Raw genomic sequence first — 27,478 nt, forward strand, 5'->3', positions numbered from 1 at the left:
CACCCCACACACACGCATAAGCACACAGGCACACACACACATACACACACTCACACACACACACAAAGAGGAACACCCACGGATCTTTCCTCAGTAGATCCTCTAGCAATAGAAGCTTCTCTCTGCATTCCCAGTGCAAACATTCCTCCTGCATGTCCCACTGTGTCACTGCGTTTATCTTATTTTGGCTGTCATGTGGCAGCCTGAAGAGAATGTCTTCCATCTACTACATCCTGTTGTCCCTAATATTAAAAAAAAAAAAACTAAAAATACATTGACTTCAAGGTCTTACTTTTTCTTTACTCTAGGGACTTAAAAGATTCTACAAATCTCTTTGTTCTGAGACTGAATGACTACCTTTATATTGACTGGTTCAATTGATGTTCTTACTCAAAGATATTTTCGTCCTCCTAGAGACATTTGACAACTTCTAGGAGCACTTCGGATTGTTACAGGTACAAAGTACTGGTGGAGGTCATAGATATTGCTACACATTCTACAATACACAGTACAACCCTCGCCACAAAGAATGAACCAACCTCAAATGTCAACTGTACCCAGGGAGAACCTTTAAACTACAGATACAAGAGCATGCTCATCAGCCATCCCCATACCACCACCTCCTTTTCCCACCTTTTTTTCAATAGTTGGGCTGAATTCTACATAGCTAGAAGTGGCCACATGAAGCAAATGACGTTTTTAACCATCCAAGTGTAAGGGGGTACAGGAGAATCATCCATGAATGAGGGTAAGTCCTTCCCCACTATCATTCTCATTTATTAAACATTCCCAGTCATGTAATCACGTGGTGATTACAGGCCACTCTGTATTATGGAAATTGTCATCTCTATTCCCTGTCTCCTAAGTCAAGTCAAATTTCCCAGCATCCTTTGGGTTGATGCCATCAATCTGAGACCCTGAACTTTGTCCTACCAATGAATCCCATTTCTCTTGAGGAGGTCACATGGATGCTTATGTGCAGAGAACACATTGCCTTTTCTCTAAATAATTTTGTCTATGAAAATATTTAATGCCCTCTCATTATCTCTTTTCCCTTCCTCTTGACAAGAAGCGCAAGGCTACAGGCCCTGTTGTTCTCAGGGTAGGAAAAGCAAAACAAAACATCACAACAGAGGCAATAGCGCAGCACAACCACATACAGCTTGATAGTTCACAGAAAACTGTGTACGTTTGCTCCCCACATAGGACATACTTCAAAGTAACAAAATAATTTTTTCATCAACTGTAGTGTTCATTCTTCCCATCAGAAGTAGATTTTTTTTTGTCCCTTCATAGTACATAAATATCACTGAAAAGCAGTCTTTGAAATATTTACGTCCAGTTCTTCATTGAGCATAACCCATTTGCTGTGTGTCTTTGGTTTGTGTCCCAAGGGTCGGCAGCCTCAGTTCTCACCTTCTCTCCACCCGCGAGCATTCTTCCCAAATTTATAGACCAGTCGTCGTCCGTCCACACGCTCCAGGATTTCCCGTTTGTAGTAATATCTGTAAGAAGGAGATGAGTAAGGGCCGCTCAGTCTCAACACTACCGCAGAGAGTGCCTGCTCTGTGGCCTTGCCATTGGAAGAACATGAAGTTTCTCACCTCATGGCCCGGCTAAGCTTCTCATAGGTCATACTACTATTGTTTTTCTTTTTCCCCCACAGCTGAGCCACAGCCTCTGACTTCAGGAACCTGAAGATGCCTTCTGAACGGTCTTCCCATTTGATCAGGCCTGGGTTCTTGTCTGGGCTCAGGAGAATGTCTCGAATGAACTCCCATAAGTGAGTCCCTCTTGGGTCTGATGAAAAGCAAGACACGATGACTTATTAATAGCTCAAATCAGAGAGCAGGAGGGAGAGAGAATGTGGGGTTACAGCTTCTCCTTTGAGATACAGAATCACGAAATAGTCATTTTAGAATGAACAACTAGTATAGTCAAGGCATGGGAAATTTCAGTGGTTTAACCAATGTGGCATAACCAACCACTGGCAAAGCCAGGACTAAAGAATTGGTGTTAACCATGTAATCCAGGCTGAGTCTCTCCTAATTATTGTTCACAAATAGACTGGGCTTCATTTCCCACATCGATCCTCAGCCATTTATCTAATACCTCCCTTGGTTACTCCAATCCTACAGCTGTGCTTCAGCCATGACGTCAGCAGAGCAGTAGAGTCTTAACACCAAGAGCATGTTGGGTAGAGGGAATTATCAAACAGGGATCAAGAGAACCAACTTAAAAGCTAGGCAGCTCCTAGAATTTGATTTTACTTCCAGCAGATGCATGTCAGAGCCCTTTCCCCATGGGACTTGGGGGACAGTATGAGTTTACCTTTATGGGATAAGCTGGTGGAACAGAGTAAAGACACCCCAAGTCTCTGTCATTTCTTGATTGTACAATCTTGACAGTTCTCTGTGCCCCCTCTAGCCTATGTCTCTGATAGTCATATATGTTCATAAGGTTTTTTGTTTTGTTTTGTTTTGTTTTTTTGAGACACGGTTCTGGAACTTACTTTGTAGACCAGGCTGGCCTCGAACTGAACTCAGATACCACCCGTCTCCTCCTCCCAAGTGCTGGGATTAAAGGCATGTGCCACTACCGCCTGGCTGTTCATAAGGTTTTATCCCTGGGGAAATCCAACTCCCAGAGAGCAGAGTTGAGTCTTCAGAATAAGCAGTCATTGCTTGGGACAAGACCTCCCCCAAAGAAAGAGTGGTGCATCTCAGACGCTCTTCTCCATCTCGTTCCTTGCCCTACCCTGTTTTCTCCTAGACAAAGGGAAGTCTCTAAGCTTCTGCCCACAAGTTCTTATCCACTTAGTGTCCTAGTTTTAGAGAAATTAAGATGAGGAAGAGATCCCCAGGAGGTCCCACTTTCAGAAACAGTCACATAAGGAGTCCCTTTGCCAGAAAACAAGCCACCTACAGAAGCAAAGGAATGGAGACAGAGGGAATAGTGCCAGGCAACTTACTGTGCTTTTTGGTGTGGGACTTTACAGGGTGGTCTTGTTCCTTTTTCATATCAGGTGACTCGGCTAAGGAGAAAAGTGAGAGCACCTCAGTTCACACACCTCATGTAAGTATCGTTCTCATCACACACTTCGTCAATGTTCACTGACCACCCACTGCATGTCAGTACTGTCTGGCTATGTGGCAGTCATAAAACAGACAATGCATGCCATGGAGAAAAACAATGCAGGGTAGAAATGGCAGTCCAAGTAGAGAAGTGGGACTTGCTGGCAACTTAATACAACAGAGTCACGGAAGAATTATGTGACACAGGAACCCATGGGATGTGGGGGAGGTGGCCACTCAGAGAATCCAGGGACAAACTTTCCATAAGTGAAGACAGCAAGCGCAAAGGGCCTCAGGTCACTGTGCATTCAGTGCTTACACAGTACAGAAAGAAGCCAGTGTGGATGTGGACAAGGGGCAGAGAGATGGGCAGAGATCATTAATGCCTTACAGAAATTTTTGAAAGGACTCTGTTCTGCTTCATTCTGAGAGAGATGGTAAACCATGGAAAGATTTAGGTCATCCAAAGGATGTTTTTATAACATAATACAAAAATGTAAATACTCATAACAAAGGAGGATAACGTTTAAGCTAGAGGAGTGCCATTTTTTGGCATGCAAAGTTACATTTTAATCACCTTGACAAAGGGGCCATTGAGTGGCCTGAGCCCAGCACAGAGGGCCACAGTGGACTATGGAAACACAGATTAGTTTAACAAATGACTCTTTATGGTAACCCTTTCACTGTCTCCATAGAGAAGACAGGGGCAGATCTATGAAGTGACAATTCTCCTAAAATACACACACACACACACACACACACACACACACACACACACACACACCTAAAACACTGATGTTCTCAGGTATATATGACAGGTTGAAAAGTTTAATCCCAGCAAAACAACAAGCTGAATGATGAAGGCTAGGGATGAAGAGGGGATGAGAGGAACAGCGGGAAACTAGATGACATGCCACAAGAGCAGTTCCCCTGCAGGAACAAGGTCAATTGTCTACCAGGCAGTAGGATGAACACATAATGCCTGCTGATTTATTACATGATTTACAAAGAACTAGAACAAAGAAGTCCCAAGGCTCCAGCACTGAGATGATGAACATTGAAGAGGAGGGGATGCTAGCTAGCTACCAAGTTTGATTTGATTATCACATATTATATGCAAGTACCAAACTGTCACAGCATGGCTCATAAATGTATTATTATTATAGATTAATTTTTTAAAAGATGAAGAGGGACCAAAGAGATGGTTCAGCAGTTGAAAGCACTTGTTGCTCTTGCAGAGGATTTGAAATGATTCCCAGCACCTACATGGTTCACAACTATCTGTAACTCTAGTGCCAGGGGATCTGGTGTCCTCTTCTGATTGCCACAGTCACCAGGCACGCCCATGGGACACATATATATGTGCAGGCAAAACACTCATGTGCATAAATTAAAATAAATACATCATTTTAAAAAAAAAACTGTTAAAGGAAAGGAAAACTAACAACTTAGTGGCCTTCCCCCAGGTGTGTGTGTCTGTCTGCCTCTATCTGTGCCTGTGTCTGTGGCTAGGTCTGTGTGTGTCTGTGTTTGTATATTTCCAAGGGTGCCTCAGGTATTGTGTGGGCCATTGGTGATCTCATCCCAAGGCCCATAATCAATAGCTAGCCAGTTTTGACACAAAATAGTCCCTAAACACAAGTCAATCCTTTAAAGAAATTAAGCAAGATGTGTCTCTTCCTGTGACGTTATAGTAGAACTTCCTAACATAAGGATCTCTGTTAAGGCCTTTGAGAGCATTCTGGATTCATCAACACTGTGTGCACAGGGAGGGGGTCCAGGCAAGCATCTGACAGAGCAGGCCACTATTCAAACAAGAGTTTATGAGCCACAAAAGTTAAAGTGACTAAACAGGCTGGGGACATGGCTCAGGGTAAGAGCACTTGTACAAGGAAGGCCCTAGGCTTGATCCCCAGCACCACCAAAAGTAAAATGGTAAGATAAAATAAAATAGTTAAGAAAAATAACTCCTATTTATTGAGTTCTTGGCATGTACCAGACACAATACTAAACATTTTCTATGGCTTATCTTATGTCATTCATAAAATAATGATATGAAGTAGGTACTATTATATAATTCATACTAAAACCCTGTAAGGCTGGGTCTGCTTCTATGGAGGATCCAAGAAAGAGCCTGATAGTAGAGCCAGGCTGTAAATATCAATAGTTGGATTCCAGAAGCTTTGCCCATAACACTTTCCTAAGGGGGAAGCTCTTGGGTCACATAACACACTTCTCAAATGTCCTTCCAAGAGCCAATCCACTTCCACAGTGTCTTCACACACACACACACACACACACACACACACACACACACACACACACACACACAATTCCTATGTACTGGTTCTATACTTCCCAGTGTGTGGGTCCACCTATGTAGCCATCCATCCATCCATGCATCCATCCACCCATCCATCCATCCATCCATTCATCCATCCATCCATCCATCCATCCATACATACATACATACATACATACATACATCTATCCCTGAGCTTCTTATGCCTCCACATTCCTAGCAGTTTTTCCAAAAGTCACTGAGATGAGAAGAGGGATTAAATAAAAGAGAAACTCCTCATTCTGAGTAAGAATTGCTCTCCTGGCATTGGTGCCAGCAGGGCCTGGCCTTATGTGGCTTTCTCTGAAATCCAAAAGGACCAATACACAGAACTGGAAAGGACACCTCTCTCAGCCCCCTGCAGTTCACAGGCCAAGGTTGCAACACCCCACCAGGACATGATGACATTGAGACAGGTCTGGCACCCACCCCGGTTTCCCAGTGATACATCACCCTGACAGGGCCACGTTGTTCTGGAGACAAAGAATGGCATTTACCCAGTAGGCCACAAGCAAAGCTCATTTTCCAATGAGATCCAGGAGGGAACAGGGCCATGATTTCAGAGCCAGGGATGGCTTCAGAAAACACAAGAGTTTCTTGGCACACTGGCCTTACTCAGTACATGGGGGCTCCAATCTGACACAGAATCCATCACTTTGGGGTTATGGTGTCTTTGAGAATTGGATGAACACCTAAATATTCTCCACTAGAAAAAGCAAGTGTGTCACACTAATGAAATTTCGTCAGTCATTTTGGGAATCCCTGGCTCACTTAGGGGGTTCATAGACTCTAGATTAAAAGACTGAATTAATTCTCTTTGAGATGTCAGCCTTTTCATCAAGCTAGACCATAAACACACACATGCGCACACACACACACACACACACACACACACACACACACACACACACGAGTCCAGATGTTCCCATCCTCACATGGGAGAATAATAAGTAATCCATGACAAAAAGATGGATGTTTCTTCCAGAAATTCTTCTCCTGCCAACATGCAGAGGAAGCTGCAAAAACCCTACCAGCCTTAACTCTAAAGCCTTTTGATCTATGAGCTCATTTAATACAACTGCCTCTCTCCTGCCTCCTTGTACTCCCCACTGCCACAAAACAAAAGCCAGACCTTTGAAGTGGGCCATATGGTCAAGTGATTCGTTTTTATAAAATAATGGCTAGCTCTACAGAGGTTGTCCAGCCTGGCTTTCTCTTGTTTCTCTCTCAGACACTTGGGGTCAAGGTATCTATGGGGTCCAGGCAGAAGCAGTCCCAAGCCCTGAGTTTCCAGTCTAAGTGGGAGACTATGCTTTTCAGCCTAGCTGCTTCGCAAAAAAAGCAGAGATTAGATGTATTTGCATATGAGTCAGCTGTGAGCCATTTCTTTACGGGATATACAAATCTTAGTGTTCTAATAGACTGTGCCACCCTAGCTTGAGGCTCAACAAGTCAGTAGATAAACACATCAAGCCTGAGTTGGCAGGACTGGCTTCGGGACTATCAAGCAGATCAGAACACTGGTGGCAGCCATTTTATGGAATGGGCAGACGAAAAAAAATCAAAACAAAGCCGGCTTCCCCACCTGCACTATCGAGGAGACCATCAGTTGACACAGAGCCTCTCCTTAGCTCAGCCTGAACTTGCATAAAAACATAGATAGATGTTTAACTGCACCCTATTTTAAAGGAGCTTGAAATAGCAAGACCAGGACAGATGGCAAAGGTCTTTGGGGGCATTCTGGCCCCATTCAGTAGAGACTAAACTATTCTGGAAGGAACTGACTCATACACGGTTGCAATTACTGCCCTACCAGACCTAAAATCCAAAGAATTCACCAACTATAGACACTAAGTTGTTGTTTTGTTTTATTTTTTTTGTTTTTAAGATAGAAGGATTGAATTACTCACCTCATTTTCTAGCTATTCCAACATCAGGATGACAATGGAGAACAGGAGACTGGAGATAGGGGTACAGGTAAGGGGGACAGATTCCTACAGCTCATTTTAAGGAAGGGTCATCTAAAACCACCACAAATAGGTGGATGCAGGAGACAGCAGCTTCCTGTTGTTAGAACATGCAGGTATAAGCTGCTGCCTTGACCCCCTGCTGTTCTGAGATGCTAGAAGATCTAAGGCACAAAAAGTGCAAGGCAGACCGACAGGGATGTGAGTTAACAGGGCTGTGACTTCCTGGGAGTTTGTGAGAAGCAGTTGGTTCAATTTTATCCTTAGTTGAAATCTTTTGCCGCATTAAAAACCCAACAGGAAAGTCACAGCAGGTGATGCCACAGGAAGATGGAGTGGAAACTAGTAGGTGACTTGGGTGCTTTATTCAGCACTGAAGCTGGGAGTCTTCTCTAGGTGGCAAGAATTGCCACGGAAAATTACTCAGATGGACATCATGATCTTCCATAGTGGCAGATACACTACCTCTTTTCTGACATTGGCTTTGCTTCCTGATCACGTCACAAATCACTTCAAGGGACACACACTAAAGGCTTGGGGGGCAGGGCTGCCTTCAGATCTCAACTACAATTCCAAAAGTGCTTAAACTGTCTCCCAGCCCCCTCACTCAAGGGGCTTGACAGAAACAAAACTTCAAACTAAAAGCTCTCAATAGTTCAGTTCACACAACCATACATTCAACCAAAGCAAAAGAAGAGGGGGTGTTATTGTTCAAGCCCATGCTGTCATTCACACAGACCTTGTTCATTTCCAATTTTGTCACTGACCCCAAGGTCAGTTCCTGAAGAACACTTCTCAAGTAAATGATGTCTCAGCTTCACAGACCCAAAGAGGCCCAGAAATAACCAGGTCAAGGAACAACAAAAAAATCTTTTGTCTAGCTAATTCCTATAGGACACATATAAATGTATCTGTTGTTTGAAAGCCCCTTCCCAGACCTAGCCTCCAATGTGCTAACATTGCTATAACCTTTGACAAAGCATTGCGGATAGTTCCAAGTTGTATTGAACCATGACCAATGCAACTGATGAGAACATCACTGACACAGGACAGACGCTCTGATTGCAGAGTGCTGATGAGCCATCAAGGTTAGGCTTCAAAACAGGCTGGGCTCAGGGGAGGGGGGCTTTGGGGAGTGGGGATGTGAGTGCAGGGCTGCTGTCCAAACTTCCAAATCACTCTAACTGCAGACCATGCCCTCCGGTCCACAGGTGTTTAGAGTTCATTGTTCTCTAAGGCCAAACATCTTTCAAAATGTATGTTTGGGATGCAACTGAAAATGAAATCTCATCTTCTCTCCAATAAATACAAATACTTTTACCAAGTTTATCTCCAAAGCAAGTTTGTATTAAAAAAAAAAAAAAAAAGAGGAAAATGCAAGGAACTTTCATTGTCTCAAGAGAGTGACTAGTTACACAGACTGGCTGGCACAAAAGAATACTTCTAGATGGGTGTGAGCTGACAATCTTTGGTGTATACAGACTGGCTGGGAAGCACAGCTACTCATTCAGATGGCAATTCAGTTCATTCCCTAGCTTTTTAATGAGAAAGACTCCAGCCAGGTAGAAATGTAGGGTGGTGGTAAGTTTTATTGATAATTAGTAAACACAGCCAAGAGGCAAACCCAGTCCATGTCTGGACAACTTACCAACTGGAAGGTGACTGGAGGTTGTCATGGAGATCTGAGCCCGGCAGAAAGTTTTACTGTCCAACAGATCTGCAGGGAACAAAAAAAAAAGGAGAGAAAGGACATTGAGAGACCCTCCTGACAACACAACACTGGAGCAGAGCAAGCATGCAAAAGGGCCTTCAGAGTCAGGGAGTTAGTTACCTACTGTGCTACCATAGCTGGGGTCATAGAGATAGTTTTCTTCTTTCCATGTGTTCATAATGGAAGGATCTGCAAGGAATGGAGAAGGTCAGCAATTGTTATCTCTGGGTTGAAGAATTCCCAATCTAAGTGTCTGCTCATCCAAGAGGCGAGAGGGAAGGAAGAGGCGGCCAGGAGGAGTAAGGCTCTACTTCAGCTCGGTGCTACAGTCTAATCATGTCAGCCCATCTTTCTCCTAGCATCATATGCATTGCTTTGCAATGCTTCTAACCTTGTTATATATACTCATTACATTTTCAAGCTACACAATCTTACCCTAGACCAACACTCCCTTCTTCTAAAAATGCTCCAGCCTTGCTTGACCTCACTCCTACCACATAATTGCCAAGATAATTTTACTCTGGAGTGGAGGGAAAGCTTTGTTGGGGATGAATAAATGTATAATAAGGGGTTAAAGAGCATTCTTCTTTCTGGTGGTGGTAGGGAACTGATGGTGTTTCTTTCAGGGAAAAAAAAAATGGCCAGCTTCCTCACAATTTCTTCACTGTTGAAATTCAAAGGGTAGTTAACCCTTAAAATGAGTGACAGCCACTGTTGTCTAATTTTTCTCCAAGTAGCTTAAGAGGTGATATAAGATTCTCAAAACTCAGGAGAAGGGGGAAAATGTTATCAAATCACCCAAAAAGTTTTTTTATGAGTGGGCCTTTTGCATCTATGGGAGAAGCAGAAATGGCTCCCTTCCCCCCGTTTCTTATCGTGTATGCTATGTCTCAAGAGTTAGTTAGAGTGAGACACACTCTTCAGACTGCGGATTAGAAGGAAACTCCCTTCCACCTGCCCCCAAGTAAGCCCAATTCCCACATGATCACCAGATCCAGGCCAGCTTCCAACACAAGAATTCTCTCTGCAGGCTGGCCAAGAGCTTGATGCTCTCACTTTGTTCTTGGCATTGAGCTCTTGGTCCCCAAATCTGGGCTACATTGGCTTCACTCATACCCAGGTTCTACATGTGAAGGCCAGGATGGCAAGCCACTGGCTGAGCTCTGTTTTGTTTTTATAGCATAAATGGTATAAAGCCTGACTCACTGGTTAAATCCTTCTGTTTACAACATGAGGATTTAGCTGGTATTTGAACTCACAGCTACGTGTTTGGACACCCTAAGCCCAGTCTCTTGGGGTTACACCCTTTGTCCTTGTTGGGTCACCTTGTACATCTGTTGTTGTCTCTAAAAACAATCTCCAAAGAGGTTTGGGGGTGGCCCCTCTGTGAGCCTCCTCTCCCCTCTTCCTAGGGTGGACCTTCTCCACCCTTGAGCTCAGCTTTTCTGAACCAGCAACACAAGAATGTCCGGATGGTCAAGGAGGATTATCATCTTCTTTGGAGCCTCTCCAATATCACCCTGGCCCTTGCAGTGGGGCTATAGGTAAGGCTAAGGCCATTCTGTAAGCCAAATCCTGATCTGCCTATAGAGCTGGGGCAGGTCTATGAAACATGGACCATCCAAGCTACAGGACAGGTCTAGGAAAGCTTAATTAACATGTTTGGCAGCTGGTTTTTTTTTTTTTTCTTTATTAATGGTAGACCAGGGCCCTTATAAAATATTAAATAACTGCATGGGCTAATTTTGGTGCCAAGTGACTCAAAAACCACCCCCAGGTCAAATTCTGTCCTTGGTGACTAGCACGCAACCCTCTGGGAGATCTCTGGCCTATAATCTACCTGATGTGGACATGGAGTGACTCAGGACCAGTGGCACCTGTATAGTTTTTTGTGCCCATGAAGTTTGGGGGACAGAGAAAAGAGAACAAAAATGAATGTAGACATTATGAAACCACAGACTTTGTTCAGATCTCAGGATAGGATCTTTCAAGTAAAAATATCCTCATGAGGATTGTGCTCTACAGCCACCTTCAACATCCCTGTGGATGCTCAGTAGGGTCCAGAGACTATGCTCCCTGCAGCATCAAGATGGTGGCTCCCTCCTTGTGAAGCTTACTCTGGTGGAAGGTGGAGAACAAATACTTCTTCCTTTCCCCTTGCTTTTCTGAACCCAGCCTCACTCTTCCTGAGAAGAAAGCCCACCTTATGGTCTGTATTTACCCAGTAGCTGGCCTTGGATCTGGATGGTGCTGTGACTGGTGAAGGATGGCTTACCACCCATCTGCACATTAGACATAATTGGTGGTCATTGGTCCCAAGAGCAAGGAAGAGGCTTATGGCAGGGTAGGCCTTGGAGGCAGGGGAGTGACCTCCATGGATTCCCTGCCAGCTTTTCTCTCATGGTCTTCTGTTCTCCCTCCTCTTTTTCTCCCCAGGGCTTGGCCTGGCCAATTTGGCTCCTTCTGCCTCTCCCCACGCACCTGTTTGTTCAGTCTTGACAATGACATTGTGTGTGGACTGGAAAAGGTCACTGCTGCACTGGCCTGTGAAGGACAGATGGAAAAGTCAGGGAGCCCAGACCGAGTCAAAACCTGACACTTCAATAAGAACATAAGGCTCCCTTGAAGAGCATCTGCTATCCTGATGTCTTCCCTAGTTGGCCGGTGGGAGTCTCCCTAGCCAGCCTCGGCATACCCAAGCCTGGGACTATCTCTGGCCCCAGAGAACTGGTAGTCCAAGGCATCTGTACAAGTGGGATTAATTGGTGTTAGAAGTAAGGAATGACATAAACCAGAAGGTTACCTTCTCCAATACTAGTTGCTGCAAAACATTTGCTACTCTAGTCTCCGTCTCCTCCTGTGTAAATTCAGGGGACTAAACTGCCTAGAGTTACTCACATGGTTTCTATGATACTCTCTCACACTAAGATATCATATGAAATAAAAGTGAAAATGCCCAGAAAGACATTTTAACTTCACTAGCACTTAAGACTTTGATCTTAAACTCTATCAACCCCACCTTTACTAGATTCATCTATGAGTCACATCTGGATAAAATACCATGAGCTTTCTTTCCTTTACCTATGCCTTCAGCATTCACAGATGTAGTGCATGCCATATAGCCTCCTCTTAACTTTAATGTATAAAAGCACACATATGAATGAGTATACAGCGATTTTCCTCCCTGCAGAGATTATCAGTAGTTCCTAATTCTGACCTTCAGTTTTCCCATCTTTAAAATGGGTACATATTTTACCATAAGTTTATTTGATATATCAATTCACAGTATAAACATATTCATAACAAATGTAAACTAATAGAATATGTATAGAAATTGAAACAACAAGCCCACAGTGGAAACTCCTACCATTTGGCACTTTGAGGCAAGAACAGTAAGACCAAACAATTCATGGAAGGTCAAAGGTTACCACACCTCCCAAGCCTCCCTGCCTTAGGCATCAGTCAGAGCAAAGCTTTACAGGAGTGGGCATAATAAGAGGTGGTACTTTTAATTCTTCAACTATAAGTCTGCTCTTTGTAAAGATTTCTGAGGGTTATTAAATAATAGAGCCTTGTTTTGTTTGATTCTAGTAAGAAAAAAAAAATGAGTAACCACCGCCATGAGGTGAGTGGAAAGAAGGGAATGCCAGGATGCCAGATGAGGACATCCAAAATGATACCATGGCTGCCAGCATCATTGCCACACCCCCTGCTGATGGCAGCTATCCACATGGCTCTGGAGCTCACATTTACTGAGCCCTACTTACTTGGCAAACACAGGCTTTGCTGTGATATAAATGCACTTTTTAATGGGTCAGTTCTCTCTCTCTCTCTCTCTCTCTCTCTCTCTCTCTCTCTCTCTCACACACACACACACACACACACACACACACACACACACTCTCTCTCTCTCTCTCTCTCTCTCATTTGTAAACTCTCACCATGGACCTGAGGGGAGAAACTTGAGGTTTTAGAACTATTCCAGAAATCACTGTAGAAATAGCCCATATGTTTTCAGGCCATTCATTCTGTTTTCAGAAGTATTTTAATTATAGATCTATTTTTAAATATTTATTTTTTTATTATTTTTAATTGTTTATGTCCTCATGTGTGTGCCTCTGTGTGTAGGTATGTGCACATGAGTACAGGTGTAGCATGGATTGGCATAGGTGTTGGATCCCCTGAAACAGGGGTTACAGGGAATTGTAAGCACCTGATGTGGGTGCTAGGAACCAACACAGGCCCTCTGCAAGAGCAGTGCATGCTGAGCCACCTTCCCAGCCCTAGTTACATACTTTTAAGAAAATGAAAAGGGGTAGGGTTAGCCTTCTCCATGCCAGATACATGGGTCGAGTTTTGCTTGCCTTCTTAAATACACTGGACTCCCATTTTAAGAACTTGGGTCTGGTTGGGTGTACTGGTGCATTCCTGTAATCCTAGAACATGGATGGCTAAGTAAAGAGGATTTTGAATTCAAGGTCAACCTGAGTGACATAGAGAGTTCATGGCCAGCTATACAACCACATAGTTTAACCTAATCTCAAGATAACCAGACCAAAATTTTTTAAATTAAAATTTAAAAAATACTGGGTCAATAAGTTTTTTTTTTAAAAAAAATATTGATGATCTTTAACAAGCAAATTAATGACTAATAATTCAGTTACTAGACTGTTTAAAAAATGTAAAGGAGGGCTGGAGAGATGGCTCTGCACCTAAGGGCACTCACTACTCTTGCAGAGGAGCCAGGTTCAGTCACCAGCATCCACGTGGTGGCTCATAACCATCCATAACTCCAGTTACACAGGATTCAGCACCCTCTTCTGACCTCTCCATGGGCACCAGGCATGCATGTGGTACAGATACATACACACACAGGCAAAACACTCCAATAAATAATCAAAATAAAAAACATAGGATATTTTTTTTTATGTGAAGGAAAAAATCCTGTCTTACTATGACAAGTATTCTGTGGATATTTGGCCAGTTCTGTCTCCCTGGAAATTAAGGCAGCCACAAGATTTCATCAATGTTTCTAATGGATTAGACACATCATACCCTAGAATTTGCACTATCCTTTCCACTCTCTGCTACCTTCCTGTCCTGGGAAACGGTAGTCACAGTGTCACATCTGACAGGGAACCTGGCCAGCTGTGGAGCCCTCAGACAGCTGTGGAGCCCCTGTACTTCCCAGCACCACTCACCATTCCACTTCAGATGCTGCAAGTTGCTGTAGAGCAGCTGCCCAGCAGAGCCTGCTGCCCTCGTGAACTCCTGCAGAGTCATGCTGCACAGGTGTTCTCCACTGATGTCAAACTCCTGGAAAGGGATGCAGCTGGCATCCAGCTGGTTGGTGTCCAGGAGGTGCTGCAGCCATTCCCACACTTGATATTTGGTCCAGTACTGAGGGTGGATTTCATGCCACTGGCCTCCAAAAAAACCACTGGAAACTGCAAAAATAGGACATGGCCCTGTGAGCGGCCCCTGCTTATTCCTGGGCAGTCTCAGACACAAGAGGCATGGCTGTAGATAATATAATGGGGACCATAACCACAGTCCCCATCCTGTGAGCATCACCATGGAGCTGAGTACAGAATGTGCTATGGATAGCAGGCTCCTGGCTCACAGGGGGGCAGAGGGGGATTGGGGGGGTTACGCAGTAGTGGCAGGGCATCATCATGTTCTTCCTAACGTGAATGTCCATCTCTGAAAACTAGATAATATGTGATACCTGAAGTGCTCTGAGTTCACTCCCACCCCACTCACAAAGAAGTACCAAAGTGAGGCTGGCTGTAGTTTCATCTATTTTCCAGCTGACAGTACATATGCAAATATGTCCACCTTGCCAGAACACCTCATGAAAACCAAAATCCCTTTCATAATGTCATATTTGCATATAACCTACACATTTTCTCTTTATTTTTAATTATTTCTAGATTAACTACAATCCCCACAACAATGTAAATGCTATGTAAATAGTTAGTGCTAGGTTGTTTGGAAAATGATGACAAGAAAAAGTTTTGTATTTGCTCAGTACAGATGGATTCTGTATGTGTGTGTGTGTGTGTGTGTGTGTGTGTGTGTGTGTGTGTGTGTACATGTTTATGTATATGCAAGTGCATGCACATGTGTGTTGAGTGGGTGCATGAAGACTAGGAGCCAATGTCTGGGGTTTAGTATTGCTCTCCATTCATTTTTGGAAACAAGGACTCTTCACTGAACCAGGAGCTCACCGATTTGGCTAGACTGGTTAGCCAGAGAGATCCAGGGATCCACCTGTCTTTGCCTTTCCACTGTAACTCCAGTGGAGTTACAGATGCAATCCACCACACCTGCCTACCTCTCACAAATGTACTGGGGTGGAGGGGGGCAGGTCTGAACTCAGATCCTTATGCTTGCCTAGCAAACGCTTTAGCCATGGGCCCATCTCTCTAGCCTAAGAGGCATTTTTTTTTTTAAATTAGGAGTTGGTTGAGTCTGTAGGTGTGGAACACTGGGATGCAGAGGGCTAACCATAATTCTTTTCTTTTACACACACAGAAAGATAGAGACCAAGATTCAGAGACAAAAGCTGAGACTCATCAAACACAGACCAATTTCAACCAAAAATGAGGCCTTAAATTAAGTTTCCCTTTCTCTGCCGGCTTTACTCTTCCCTGAAGTGACACATCTCCTCGCCCCTGACTGGTGATAACTGCTCCAACACCCCTTCTCCACTCAGCTCCCATCAAAAGCTTCCTACTGCACACTGAAGTAAAATAGAAAGCTGCTGCTGCGCCAGGCCCTGAAGCACTCTGCCAACTGCTTTTGAAGCGGCTAGGGTCCTCTGCGTTTTTTCTGTGTGGTCCCAGGCCCCTTTCTCCCTCACCCTTTGCTGCTGTTTGGCTCTCCTCCTTCTGAATTCAGAGTCACAGTTTCCCCAACTTCTTTGAGAACTGAACTTCCAGGAATCATGCTCAGGATTTCTCTCAATGGCACCTCTTACATTCTGCTTATCTTTATAGGCCTCTAAGTTCTGGCTTATTGTTCTTTGCAAACTGTATGTTCAAGGTCAAGGACCTTCTTCTGTCTTATTCATCTTCATGTATCCATAAAAACTCCTTTGGAGCCATAGTAGGAGCTCATTACCTAGTCAATATGATTTGATTCCAGCTGAATTCTCGACTAATGCAGGAAGATAGTTGTACTATGAGGTAATTTGGATGAAGATGTAAAGTACATTCTAGTGGGTAAGTTGCTAAACATGTTACATGTTAATGGTTTACGTACATGACTGCCTTGTGCTTGCTTAAGAGAACTTCACAGAATTAGCCCAAGAGCATGTGCACTCCAGGAGGGAGTACCAGCCTCTAGGGCTATGTTTCAAGGCTGAGGTACCTCAAGGTCTTCTGAAAACACAGGTAAAGATGAGGAGCCTTCTTCCAAGAAAGGTAAGCAGCAAAGCCAAGAGGCAGACACCTTGTACCCCAGCAAGCCCAAGCTGGGCAAATGTAACTGAACTTGACACAAACTCAAGATCTGGACCATCGCTGCATGGCTTTTCCTGGGAAGATGTAAACTAGTGTCTGCTCACCCAAGATAGGACCCCAACAACAGACCCAAGAATCAATACCAAAGGCTAGCTCGGTGAGCTGTTGAGTTTAATTTGGTGTTACTTATAGGAGCATAGGTGAGAGGTTCTTTCAGGTGGCTCTAAACAGCTGTCCCTCCAAAGGAGTCTTCTCCAGCCTACCCGCCAATTGTTAACTGCTTCTGTATCTTTAGAGAGGGACAGAGCCTTGCATAGTGCATTAGTTTTCCTGTCACAAAGTAATGTTAGAGGATCCCATCGTATGTGGGTCTCCTGTGAGAGGTCACAGCTATTCCAATTTCTAGAAGCCACAGTCAAGCCATGATCAGGGATAGCATTTAATGAGGAAAATTTATTTGCAAGAAAAATACCCCAACTGTCCCTTCAAAATCATGCTGGCTGCGTACTTAAAAGTTCAGTGCAACTGCAGTCCCCAGGGATTGCTGCCCAAATGCAGATCCCAGCCCAGGAGGTATGGGCTAAGGCTTGAATTTCTGCATTCCTTGCAAGCTTTGCCATGCTGCTGCTGCTGGGCTGTGGAGTGACAGGGATTCGGGACTCTATTCTCATAACGTCCTGGGGCTAGCCCTCTATCCTATCAGCTGGCGGGGAGGAAGGGGTGAAGGTCACCTCACTTTTTCTCCCCCTTCCATATCCAGCCTTTGCTTCCAGACCTCAAAAGCAATAAGAGCAAGAAGGCAAGATCAATCAGGACATCAGGGTGCCTGCCATTGCTACCTGCTGCTCACAGGGTGAGCATCTTTGCTCCCACCTTACAGCAGAACAAATGCATCCCAGCCCCTCCTACAGGGGACAGCACCAGGGGAAGCAGAGTAGTCCAAAACTTGAGGACTACAGAAATTCTCCCCTAATACAAAGCTTATGATGGAGGTTTCTGCATCCTTATTACTATTTTTATTATCATTGTAATAATATTACATGCATGACATTGTTGAAGGATGAGAACTAGGTTTTCGTTGTTGATGATGATCTCTAGTTCTAAAATAACAAGTGAGCTGTGGGTTTGCCAACAAAAGAACAACTCTCATGAGCTCGGTGGCGGGCCTGAGACCCTCTCCTCTGGGCACTCAATGGAAACCTAGTTACAGGCAGCTTCTGATACCCTGTTTAAAGCTGGGAGACGAGAGCCGGAAACTTGCCTGAAGTTGACTGGGAGAGGAATTCTCAGGTGGAGAATCATCAGAGTCAGGAAAACTGAAAACCCAGTGGGTTCTGCTCTCTGCCATGCAGCTGACCTCCCCCTCCCTTTGGTCTTGATAAAGATCAGAGTCTTCTTGACACCCCCACAGCTAAAGAAATAAAAGTGACATCTGAATTCTACTCCCTGATAAGTCCACTGCACCAGTTTTCTCCAAATCAAACAGGAGAGATGGCGCCTGGGGCATGCCAAGACTTTCTGCTCTCTTCGGAAGATTATCTTTCTCTAGGCCCCCACAGCAAGTTCGAGGCCTGCCACGGAATATGTAACTGTCCAGAAAGGGCAGCTGTTTTAGGAGACAAATGACCTAAACCAGGAAGGCCACCTGTTCAAGCTTCCTGCCATGCTTGGCTGGGATTCCAAATGAAAAGAAGAGTGCCACGTGGACCTGCCACTCAGCAGAGAATGTCACCCGACCATACCCTCACTCCTGCTTCTCAGACACACAGGATACATCTGTGTGTCAAGGTAAACAAGAGCAGCAGCATGGGGGAGGGGTGGTAATTAGCAACAGGTGGGGGTGCACTGAGTCCCTAAGCCAGCACTGTTGGACACTTAGCAGCCTGGCTGTGCTGAATGCCGACTTCACAGTGAAGCCCAGAGCCCCTGTATCAGCTTTCACTGGGAGCCACAGACTGGATCACCAAACATTACATACAAGGCTTGTCATGAGGTCCCCCACTTTTGAGTCTGTATGTTCCAGAGTAAAGCACTGGAAGACAGCACCCGGTTCCCCGACAAATCTCTCTTCCTTAAACTGAGAAGTGATGGTAAATAAGTTAGAAAGTTTAAAATATTATAATCCTTTTTTCTTTAACGTGTGTGTGTGTGTGTGTGTGTGTGTGTGTTAAATGAATGTGTGTACTCCTGTACACACTCACCTCCATGATCCTATCTTGATATCCCAATGAAACACTATTGAAAACTTCAACAAGACATCTCCTTTCCCGTGGGACATCTCATCTACCACTTCTATTTCCAACCCGAATCTTTGCATTTTGGTGGTAGTCTATCTCAAATGGGCTTTGGCAGAGAGCCCTGGAGGCCTACAGAGTAAACAGCGTTAAAAGTTTCCTCATATAAGAAAGTGTGGATCAGTGGTATAGTCTGTGATTAGCAAAACACTGAGTTCAATTTCCAGCAGAGAAGGAGGGAAGAAAGGAGAAAGGGAGGGAGAGGGAGGGAGAGGGAGGGAGGGAGGGAAGAGAGAGAGAGAGAGAGAGAGAGAGAGAGAGAGAGAGAGAGAATGTGTCCCTAGCCTCCATGTCATCACTGAATACAACCAGGCAGCAAGTTGGAAAAGCAGTCAGACCAGGAGAGGAGGGGGCATGGGCAGTGCCACCAACAGCCACAGGGCCCTTACCATTGCATGCGGGGTAGCTGTCTGTCCAGGCTGGCTGCTGGTGGAGGAGGTTGTTGGCTGGGTTGAGATTCATTACACCACTTCCTTCCAGAATCATGATCTGCAAGGAATCAAATAATCACTCAATCAGAGCCTCTTATACAAATAGCACTGGAGAGTACCGATCATGGAGTTCATTTAAGAAGAAAAGGAAAGACAACAAGTAAGAAGGGGAGGGAGGAGCATGTCCTTCCACCCATTGCCACAGCCCTTTCAGTAAAAGCAAAACTCATGGCGATTAAAACTTTCCAGGTTCAATTTTCATATGCATGAGGCAAGTTTTTATAGCCACCCATTCATAAATGAATAATCTCTGATCAGAAACGAGGCCGGGAAGAAAATGGAATACCTGCTAGCAGGGTAAGCCTGGCCAGCATCCAAGTGCTTCACAAAAGTGAAAATACCAGAGAGATTTTATTTGAAGTGGAATTTTGATCAGTGAAATCTCAGCCCCAGCCCCTGTGTGAGACAACATCATGAGTCCCCACGTAAGTGCCCCCCACACTTGAGGACACAGGAAGGCTTCCTCCATGCACAGTCCTCCTTGAGATGAATGGTTGTCTGAGGCCCTCCATCAGATCTTAGTGGAGTTTTTTTTTTAAGCCTTTCAGCTTTGGGCTAAGATAGGAATCCTTTGATTTCTGTGACAGACACGTAATCTTTCTGGTACAGAAAACTAAGATTTTATGTTTTGCTAAAAAGTTCTGGGTAGCTTTTCTTCTGATAGTGACCTGGAAAATTCAACAGGTTTTGAAGCCATCCTCAAAGTGACTTCCTCAGTTCTCGATTGTGGGTCCCGGGAGAAGTTTTCATTCATAGCCCATCTGGAACGTTGGAGCGATACAAAACCGCTACATCTCAGAGGCACTGATGATGTGCCTACCCCCAAACCGGACACCCTACACACTACGGATTGGAGCCTTGGAGCGTGTGGAATCATGAAAGGGAAGGCAGGCTTTTTTCCGTAAAAAGACTTTCTGTAAAAGTCTCTCGTTCACATTTGATCTTAGCCAAAAGGCCGAGAAGTGATGCCCCTGTTCTTTATAAAATGTGGAGGTGTGGATAGCCACAAATCATGGCTTTTTTTTTTTTTTTTTTTTTTTTTTTTTTTGTCCTATTTGGAGAAAATTTTGCATCCTCAGGTGTCACCCATGTCAACATATTGGAATGGTCCCCTCAGAGTAAACACACACACACACACACACACACACACACACACACACACACACCCTTAACTGAGTTTCAGCTCCTCTGGTTGGTTCTATGTAGAACCTCAGAGAAAAGATAAATAGCCTTGAGAAAGCATATAACACATCCATGCATTCATGTATTCAGCAAATATTTATTGCCCCGATGAAGAGCTAGGAACCATCTCTAGGAGCAGGGCCTGGGGTTAAGCTGGGCTACACATGACTTGTAATTGTTGACTTCATCATCACTGTTGCTTGGTGAGCATGCAGGCTCACACCTAGCATGAGAGGAAAGTGAAGAAAGACAGGCAGAGTCGAAATGACAGACAATTCAGTTAGTGAAGGGAGGCTTGGGAGGGCACCCAGGAGAGCTTGAGCCTCCATCCCGGTACCTATATGAGAGCTTCGAAGCCAGAAGAACTGGGGTTCCTGCAAGCTCTCCCACTTGCTAGCTATAGCGAATGCTAGCTCACAGGGATGACTCGACATCTCTTCACCCTCAGTCGTACCCACCACCCCCCCCCCACCACCCCACCCCCACCCCCGTGTGAAAATACAGATGATCACATCTAGCCCGGACATAGGTTACGGGGCAAACACATTTCTATACTTGCAGAACTTAGCACAAAGTTTAACAATTAAATGAAACCACTGAGGGAAAGCGACTACTTCTGTGGATAAATTGGACTCAAAACAACCCCAGGCCGCCATTTCTCAATCTGAAAAGGTAAAACTGATTCTTAAGCCCCCTTCAAGAAAGGTTTCTTTTTGTTCTCACCAGGTCAAACCTTCCTTTCACACAGTCATGGAGACATTTTCCCATCGGGCTTTTCCGAACAATCCACCTCAGCTAAGTCATCCATCGGGGGACTTGGCGGCCGGGGAGGGACAGGGCCCAGCCCTGGCTCATGTTTGCTCAAGGCTGGGTTTCTTCCTTGGCAGCATTTGCTCACCCACAAGCAGTGGAAAGGTTACTGTTTAACCCCAAGAGGGCTGAAGCTCAGAGCCCAGCCCTGCTGCGGGGAGCAGCCCTGCAGACTCAAAGAACAGGCAGAGAGAGGTAGGCCTCCCACCACCTTCCCAAGGACTTGCCTGCAGGGCCGTTTCAAAGTGGAGATGTTGGTGGGGACAAGACCTGCTGTATCCAGCAGGAGCCTCCCTTTTAGCCAGCTTAGGGCTTTGTTCTCCACTTCCTGATAGAAGGGAGGTGGAATGGGGCAGGTGGTATGGGGCAGGTGGAATGGGGCAGGTGGTATGGGGTTGGTCCCACTCTTCTGAGTTGAGAAGGGAACTGAAACTCTAGTTCCTCTGCTCACTGTAGATGATGCTAAGTTCTGTATCTGTCTGGCTCAAAACTTCCTGAGTCTCACTTTCTCCAACTGCAAAATGGGTGTATCATTAAACAAGAAGAATCACCTGACGCTATCTATGTCAAGGTCTTAGAAGGTCATAATAAGAGCTGGGGCTTAAAGAGGTGGCTCCGTCGAGGAGAATACTTGTTGCTTTTGCCAAGGACTTGGGTTCAGTTCCCAGCACCCACATGGTAGATGGTAACCACCCCCAACTCCAGTTCCAGGGAATCTGATGTCCTCACTTCTTCAGGCACCAGGTACACACAAGGTGCACATACCTACATGCAGAAGACTCATACACATAAAACAAACAAACAAAAATCGAAAACAACAACATTTAATAATAAAAAGGATAAGGACATTTAAAAACGAATTTGGAAAGTGTCTCAGGCCAGTTCTCATTGGGCTCCTTTCCTTGGGGCAGACATCATTTCTCAACACAACCTCCTGGAAACTTCCATAACTATTCCCAACTCACAGAGAAGCCTTTAGGACGTCAAGGTCTCAGCTGCTTTATCACCTCCCACTCTGTACCCTCTCCCAAGCCCTCCTCCCTGCCAGCACCCCCTTTTCAGGGGAAAGCAGGCAGTGTGGTGAGGGGCCCTTTTTATAGGGCCTATTAAATGGTTACCACTCATAAAAGAGTTTATGTGGCTTAACCCCTAGTGAGTCAGAGTTCATGGGAGCTCCCAACGATTGTAAGTAGAGACGGTCCTGGACCCTGACAGCAGCCACAGGGAGATGAAGGAGGCACCTTGGGTGGACTGGCTGGCCAAGGCCTTTGGACAAGCCTACTCCCTTCCAGGCCCAGCTTTTCAAATATAAAATGTAGACATTTGTCCTCCAACAGACTCTCAGGACGGTTGAAGAGATCAAATGAGATAATGGATAATAAATGTGCCTTGAGAACTATAAAAAAGCCCTATTATGACCAACGTACCCACACCCCCATATACTAATATAGACTTTCCATGTTGTATGCTGTTTGCTTTATGGGGTATAAAGAGCTACCCTTTTAATTAAAAGGAGGAGCAAGAAATATTTAGGACTTGTTTTCAGCTCCCTACTTATCCTTCAGCATGGTTTTCCTTAAAAACAAGTAGTAAGTCCAGCCTGGCTAGAGTCTATGGGACCCCAGTTTGGTCCCATGCCCCATTTCCTAGCTCTGTGACTTTGAATCTGTTCCTCATTCCAAGCCTGGGATGACAGGGATGAGAAGTGAGTTACTCTGATTTTACTAAGCATAAAAAGGAGCTATTCTAAAGGATAATGCAGTGGTTTCAGAAGTGTCCAGTCCAGTGTGTGGTGTGCATACACCCCCATTTAAAACTAACCTTTTCTTTCTTTTCTTTAAACAGCAGAAGTCAAGGTATTGCTATAAGACATTTCACCTCTGCTGGGACTGGGTCTATACATCAGAGGCTGAGAGAGGTGTTCTATGCTATGTGTAAGAAGCAAGCTGGAGAAAGGACTCGCTTTTCTCCATCCTCAGCTTAAGGGATACTGATGATACTATCGGGGGTGGGGTGGAGGTACAAAGGACCAGATCTTCATCATGCCAGACAATGGCTAATCACAGCATTTTTTTTAGCATCTCCACAACCAAAATTGGGGGCTAGGTAATTCTTTCTTGAAATTTCTAATTAAGGCCTAATACTTATGCATGTTTTGGAGGATGCAGTATGGCAATTCATACGTGTATATAATATATAATTAGTATTTCCTCCTTTCCAACATGTCATTTGCTTGCATTTAGAATACTTCTCTCCCAGTTGTTTTGAAATATATGTTGAATGATTGTAGACTGTGATTACACTATCGCTCTGAAAATACTAGAACTAATTCTTCTTCCTCTAATTGCATTTTTGCTACCTATTAACTTTTTTCTGTACCCCCCTTTCTCCCCACCTTTCCAGCCTCTAATGTCCACTGTTCTCTCTTCTTCTATGAGATAATCATTGAACCTGCCACCAAGGAATAGGAGTAAGCATGCGGTGTTTGTCTTTCTATATTTGGTTTATCATTCACCATGATGCCTGCTAGTTCCATCCCCATTGTCACAAATAACAAGATTTCACTCATTTCATGGCTGAAGATTAGTCTATTGCATATATGTACCTCATTTTCTTTGCCCACTCATCTGTCAATGGACCATATCCTGGCCACTATCAATCCTGCTCTAAGAAACATGAGAATGCAGCTAAAGCTGGGAAATTCTTTGGTGTGGAAGTTGTCACACACAGGTAGCGAATCCAGCAGCACCCCCCGCTTCTACCCACTAGATCTCACATGCCAACAGCGATAGATAGATAGATAGGTAGATAGATAGATAGATAGATAGATAGATAGATAGATAGAGTTATAGCCATCTATCCCTATTTGTCCCCTGGAGCAAAGTCACTCCTGGTAGAGAACTATGGTTCAAACTAAAGCCTGTGGAGGCGACAGCTAGGGTTCTGCTCTCACTGGTATAGCAAACTTGGGCTGGACCTTGGCTTTTTCTTTTCTTTTCTTTTTTTTTTTTTTTTTTTTGTCCTTTGGTTTTTCAAGACAAGGTTTCTCTGTGTAATTTTGGTGCCTGTCCTGGATCTCACTCTGTAGACCAGGCTGGCCTCGAACTCACAGAGATCCACCTAGCTCTGCCTCCTGAGTGCTGGGATTAAAGGCGTGTACCACCGCACCGGGCCTGACCTTGGCCTTTCTAAATTGCTCTCTCCTCTCCTGAGAAGCAGATCATATCTGTCCTGGCTGCATGAGCTCGCTGAAGATTAAACACAAAAGGGACTGGTGAGCCTACCAAACTATGCCTGGCACACAAAGCCATTGATAATCAGTGGTTAAGGAGAAGTACCAGGTACCCTAGGCACATCCTGGTCCTAGATTGCATTTAACTGGAGATAAAATATGAATTATGACTTGGTCTATTGAAAACTATACTATAACAAGGCAAATTTTATTTTATACCCAAAGAGTGAAATAAAATATAAATTATACAGGGAATTTTTTTAAATGTTCAGTCTCTTATCCCTTCTTCATGGGTAGGAATAATCAGAGAGAAAAGTATTTGGTTCTGTGTCCTTATTGCTAATCTAGATTTTTTTTCCCTTTATCCAAAATTACACCCCTGTGTGCAGAAGTTCATAAGCATGAAAGTTTAGGGGACAAAAGTCAGTACTTTATCTAAAGAAGAGGGGCCAGGTATGGTACCCAACAGAGCAAAACCCAGATAACCACCTCATGCTAGTTGAGCAATCAGCAACAAATTTCCTACAAGTAACGAGCTGTCATGGGCCACTAAAGATTGGCCAACCCAGAACTAAATTCTACAGAGGGAAAGAGCTATGGTGGATTGGGTCATCATAGTCCTATCCTTATAGGAGAGATTGACCCCTGTGTCCATTGCCGTCTTAAGGGGTGGTTAACCCTCTAAAATACTCACAGAGGCTGTTTCTGAGCTCCCATAATACCCTGAAAGCACTCTTCTTCTAGGCCTTCATTAAAGGCTCCCTTCTCTTCCAGAGGAGGACAGCTCAGCCACCATACACAGACTGAACCACTTGGGAGAAATACATAGAGGAAAAAAATGGAACACTTGACCTGACTCTAAAATTTAAATTTTAGATTTTTGGGGCAGTCAGTGGGGGATTTTCACATGGGAAAAGGCAAGGCTTAGCCACAGAGACTGACTCACCCTAGAGCTGAGCTTGGAGAACATGTTCAATAGTATCAGAAAATTCCAACTTGGCTCAATTTGCCTGGTCTCCAGGATAGTTCTTAAATGCAAAGGATCATGGCACATACCACAAGGATTGAGATTTTGGTGGCCATGTTGATCATGGGGCAGTACTCTCTTATTTACAACCTCACTTTCCCCCTATGACAAAAGTAAATAAGAATGCTTAGAAAGGACTCAAGTATTATACATATGGCCACTGTCCAACCCTCATTAGCTCTTAAGACAGGATTGACCCATAAATCTCTCTTTAAGGTGGAAATTAGCAGGTTTGGGGGATATTCTTGGGGTATGGACAGACTCCTCAGAAGCAAAGAGTGTCTGAGTCTGAGAGCCATCGGCTATGGTGTCTGGTGGACATGTACCTGAAGGCCTGACTTTGCCAGATTATCACCAGGGCAAATTTATACAAGTCTATAACTTCTCCAGGCCTCGATTTCCTCATTTGTGACATAAGGATATTCTAAAAAGGATTTTTGAGTGAAAAAAAAATGTAGTGACAATTAATACATAGTTTTATACACTTAATAAATACTTTATAAACATCAGTTGACTTTTTCAATGATAATATTAATATCAGTCATCATCCTCATCATTTTTGGACCTCCAAGGAGAAAACTAAGAGCCAAATTCATTTCAAGCAAAGCCTCAGATCTCTATCACCTGCACAATTCTCCAATTCCAGCTGCTGGAACAGCCAAGCCTTAAGCTTGTTCTCCAGGTTCCTGTGCTGTCTTGCACCTGGAGCTGCCCAGTGGACACACTATTGCTCCACAGCTGAGTAGTCAACAGCTAGACTGTTCACAGAATTCCTGTTATTCCCCTATGGGCACTATTCTTGTCTGGGGGACTGAAAACCATCACTCCACCCCACCAGTTCCCTCCTCTTACCAACCACATTGTGCCTGAGGCTGCCAAGCCCAGTGGAAGGGCATCCATTCCCAAGCTCTGTGTGACCACAGGCTTTGCATTGCCCACAGCCCATGGCTACTGTGCTGGGGCAGTAATCGATGAGGAGAGCAGCATGGCTGTAACAGAGCATGGCCATAGGCTTCTCTGCCCTGTAGGATCCCTTAATACAGGAACAGTCAATGGCTCCAAGGATGGGCTTTGAAACTTGGGGTACAGGGACAGAAAAAGAAAGGAAGGAAACAGCTTTGGGATTCTGACAGGGTAATGAAGCCCTGTTTCATACAGGAAGTTCTGCCCAGCCTCCAGACTCCTGACAAGACCAAACACTGCTCCACTGGCCTCTCTCCTAGAACACGCAGAGAACTTCCTAGAAAAGACAAACAAGGCCATCGTGGACTTGCTCAACTAGAAGCAGGTCTTTCTTTTGCTCAGTGGTAGGACTCCCAGCAAGGACCAAATGCTGGAAAATTCATCATTTTTATTATATTATAGTGACCAAAAATTTGAGCATATTTTAAATGTGCCAGATACATGCTAAAAGCCTTGTAAACATTATCTCAATGGATGATAATGCTTACCACAACTCCATGAGGCATTATATCATCTAACAGGTGGCCTACTGAGGCTCAGAGCAGTTCGGCAACTTGTTCAAGATCATGGGACTCAGCAAGATTGGAAGTAACTAAAAATTCAAAGTCAGTCTAACAATAACACTCAGAAGAGTCTAGAGCTCCCCTCAACTTATTTGCACCCACAGTCCCATTCCATATGTGGCCACAGCATTTCCCACACCACTGAACTGCTTCACAATATATATGCACAATAAATAGCTACATATATACACATGCATACATACCTAGATGCTATAACTGCACCCCCCCCTGATAATGCCATGGAATTATTTTCAACTTAGTATTTAAGAAATAAGTTGGCCCATAATTATTGGTGCTTTACCTTAATTAGATCCCAGGCCCAAGGGTACAGTTTATCCCTATCACAGATGGGAAGTG

At 44.4% G+C, this 27,478-nt stretch overlaps 1 protein-coding gene across 1 annotated transcript; it reads right to left on the reverse strand.

Moving 5' to 3' along the window:
* Window positions 1–25: 25 nt before the first annotated feature.
* Ehf (ETS homologous factor) lies at window positions 26–27,478 on the reverse strand. The gene is made up of 9 exons (XM_036185438.1): window positions 27,423–27,478; window positions 19,243–19,342; window positions 14,295–14,540; window positions 11,575–11,637; window positions 9,214–9,282; window positions 9,031–9,099; window positions 2,972–3,034; window positions 1,605–1,800; window positions 26–1,505 (listed from the first exon to the last, which is right to left on the reverse strand). The coding sequence occupies exons 2-9, from the start codon at window positions 19,337–19,339 to the stop codon at window positions 1,406–1,408; spliced, it is 903 nt and encodes a 300-aa protein (XP_036041331.1). The 5' UTR covers window positions 19,340–19,342; window positions 27,423–27,478; the 3' UTR covers window positions 26–1,405.

Source organism: Onychomys torridus, chromosome 4 (assembly GCF_903995425.1).
Source record: "Onychomys torridus chromosome 4, mOncTor1.1, whole genome shotgun sequence".
NCBI lineage: Eukaryota > Metazoa > Chordata > Mammalia > Rodentia > Cricetidae > Onychomys > Onychomys torridus.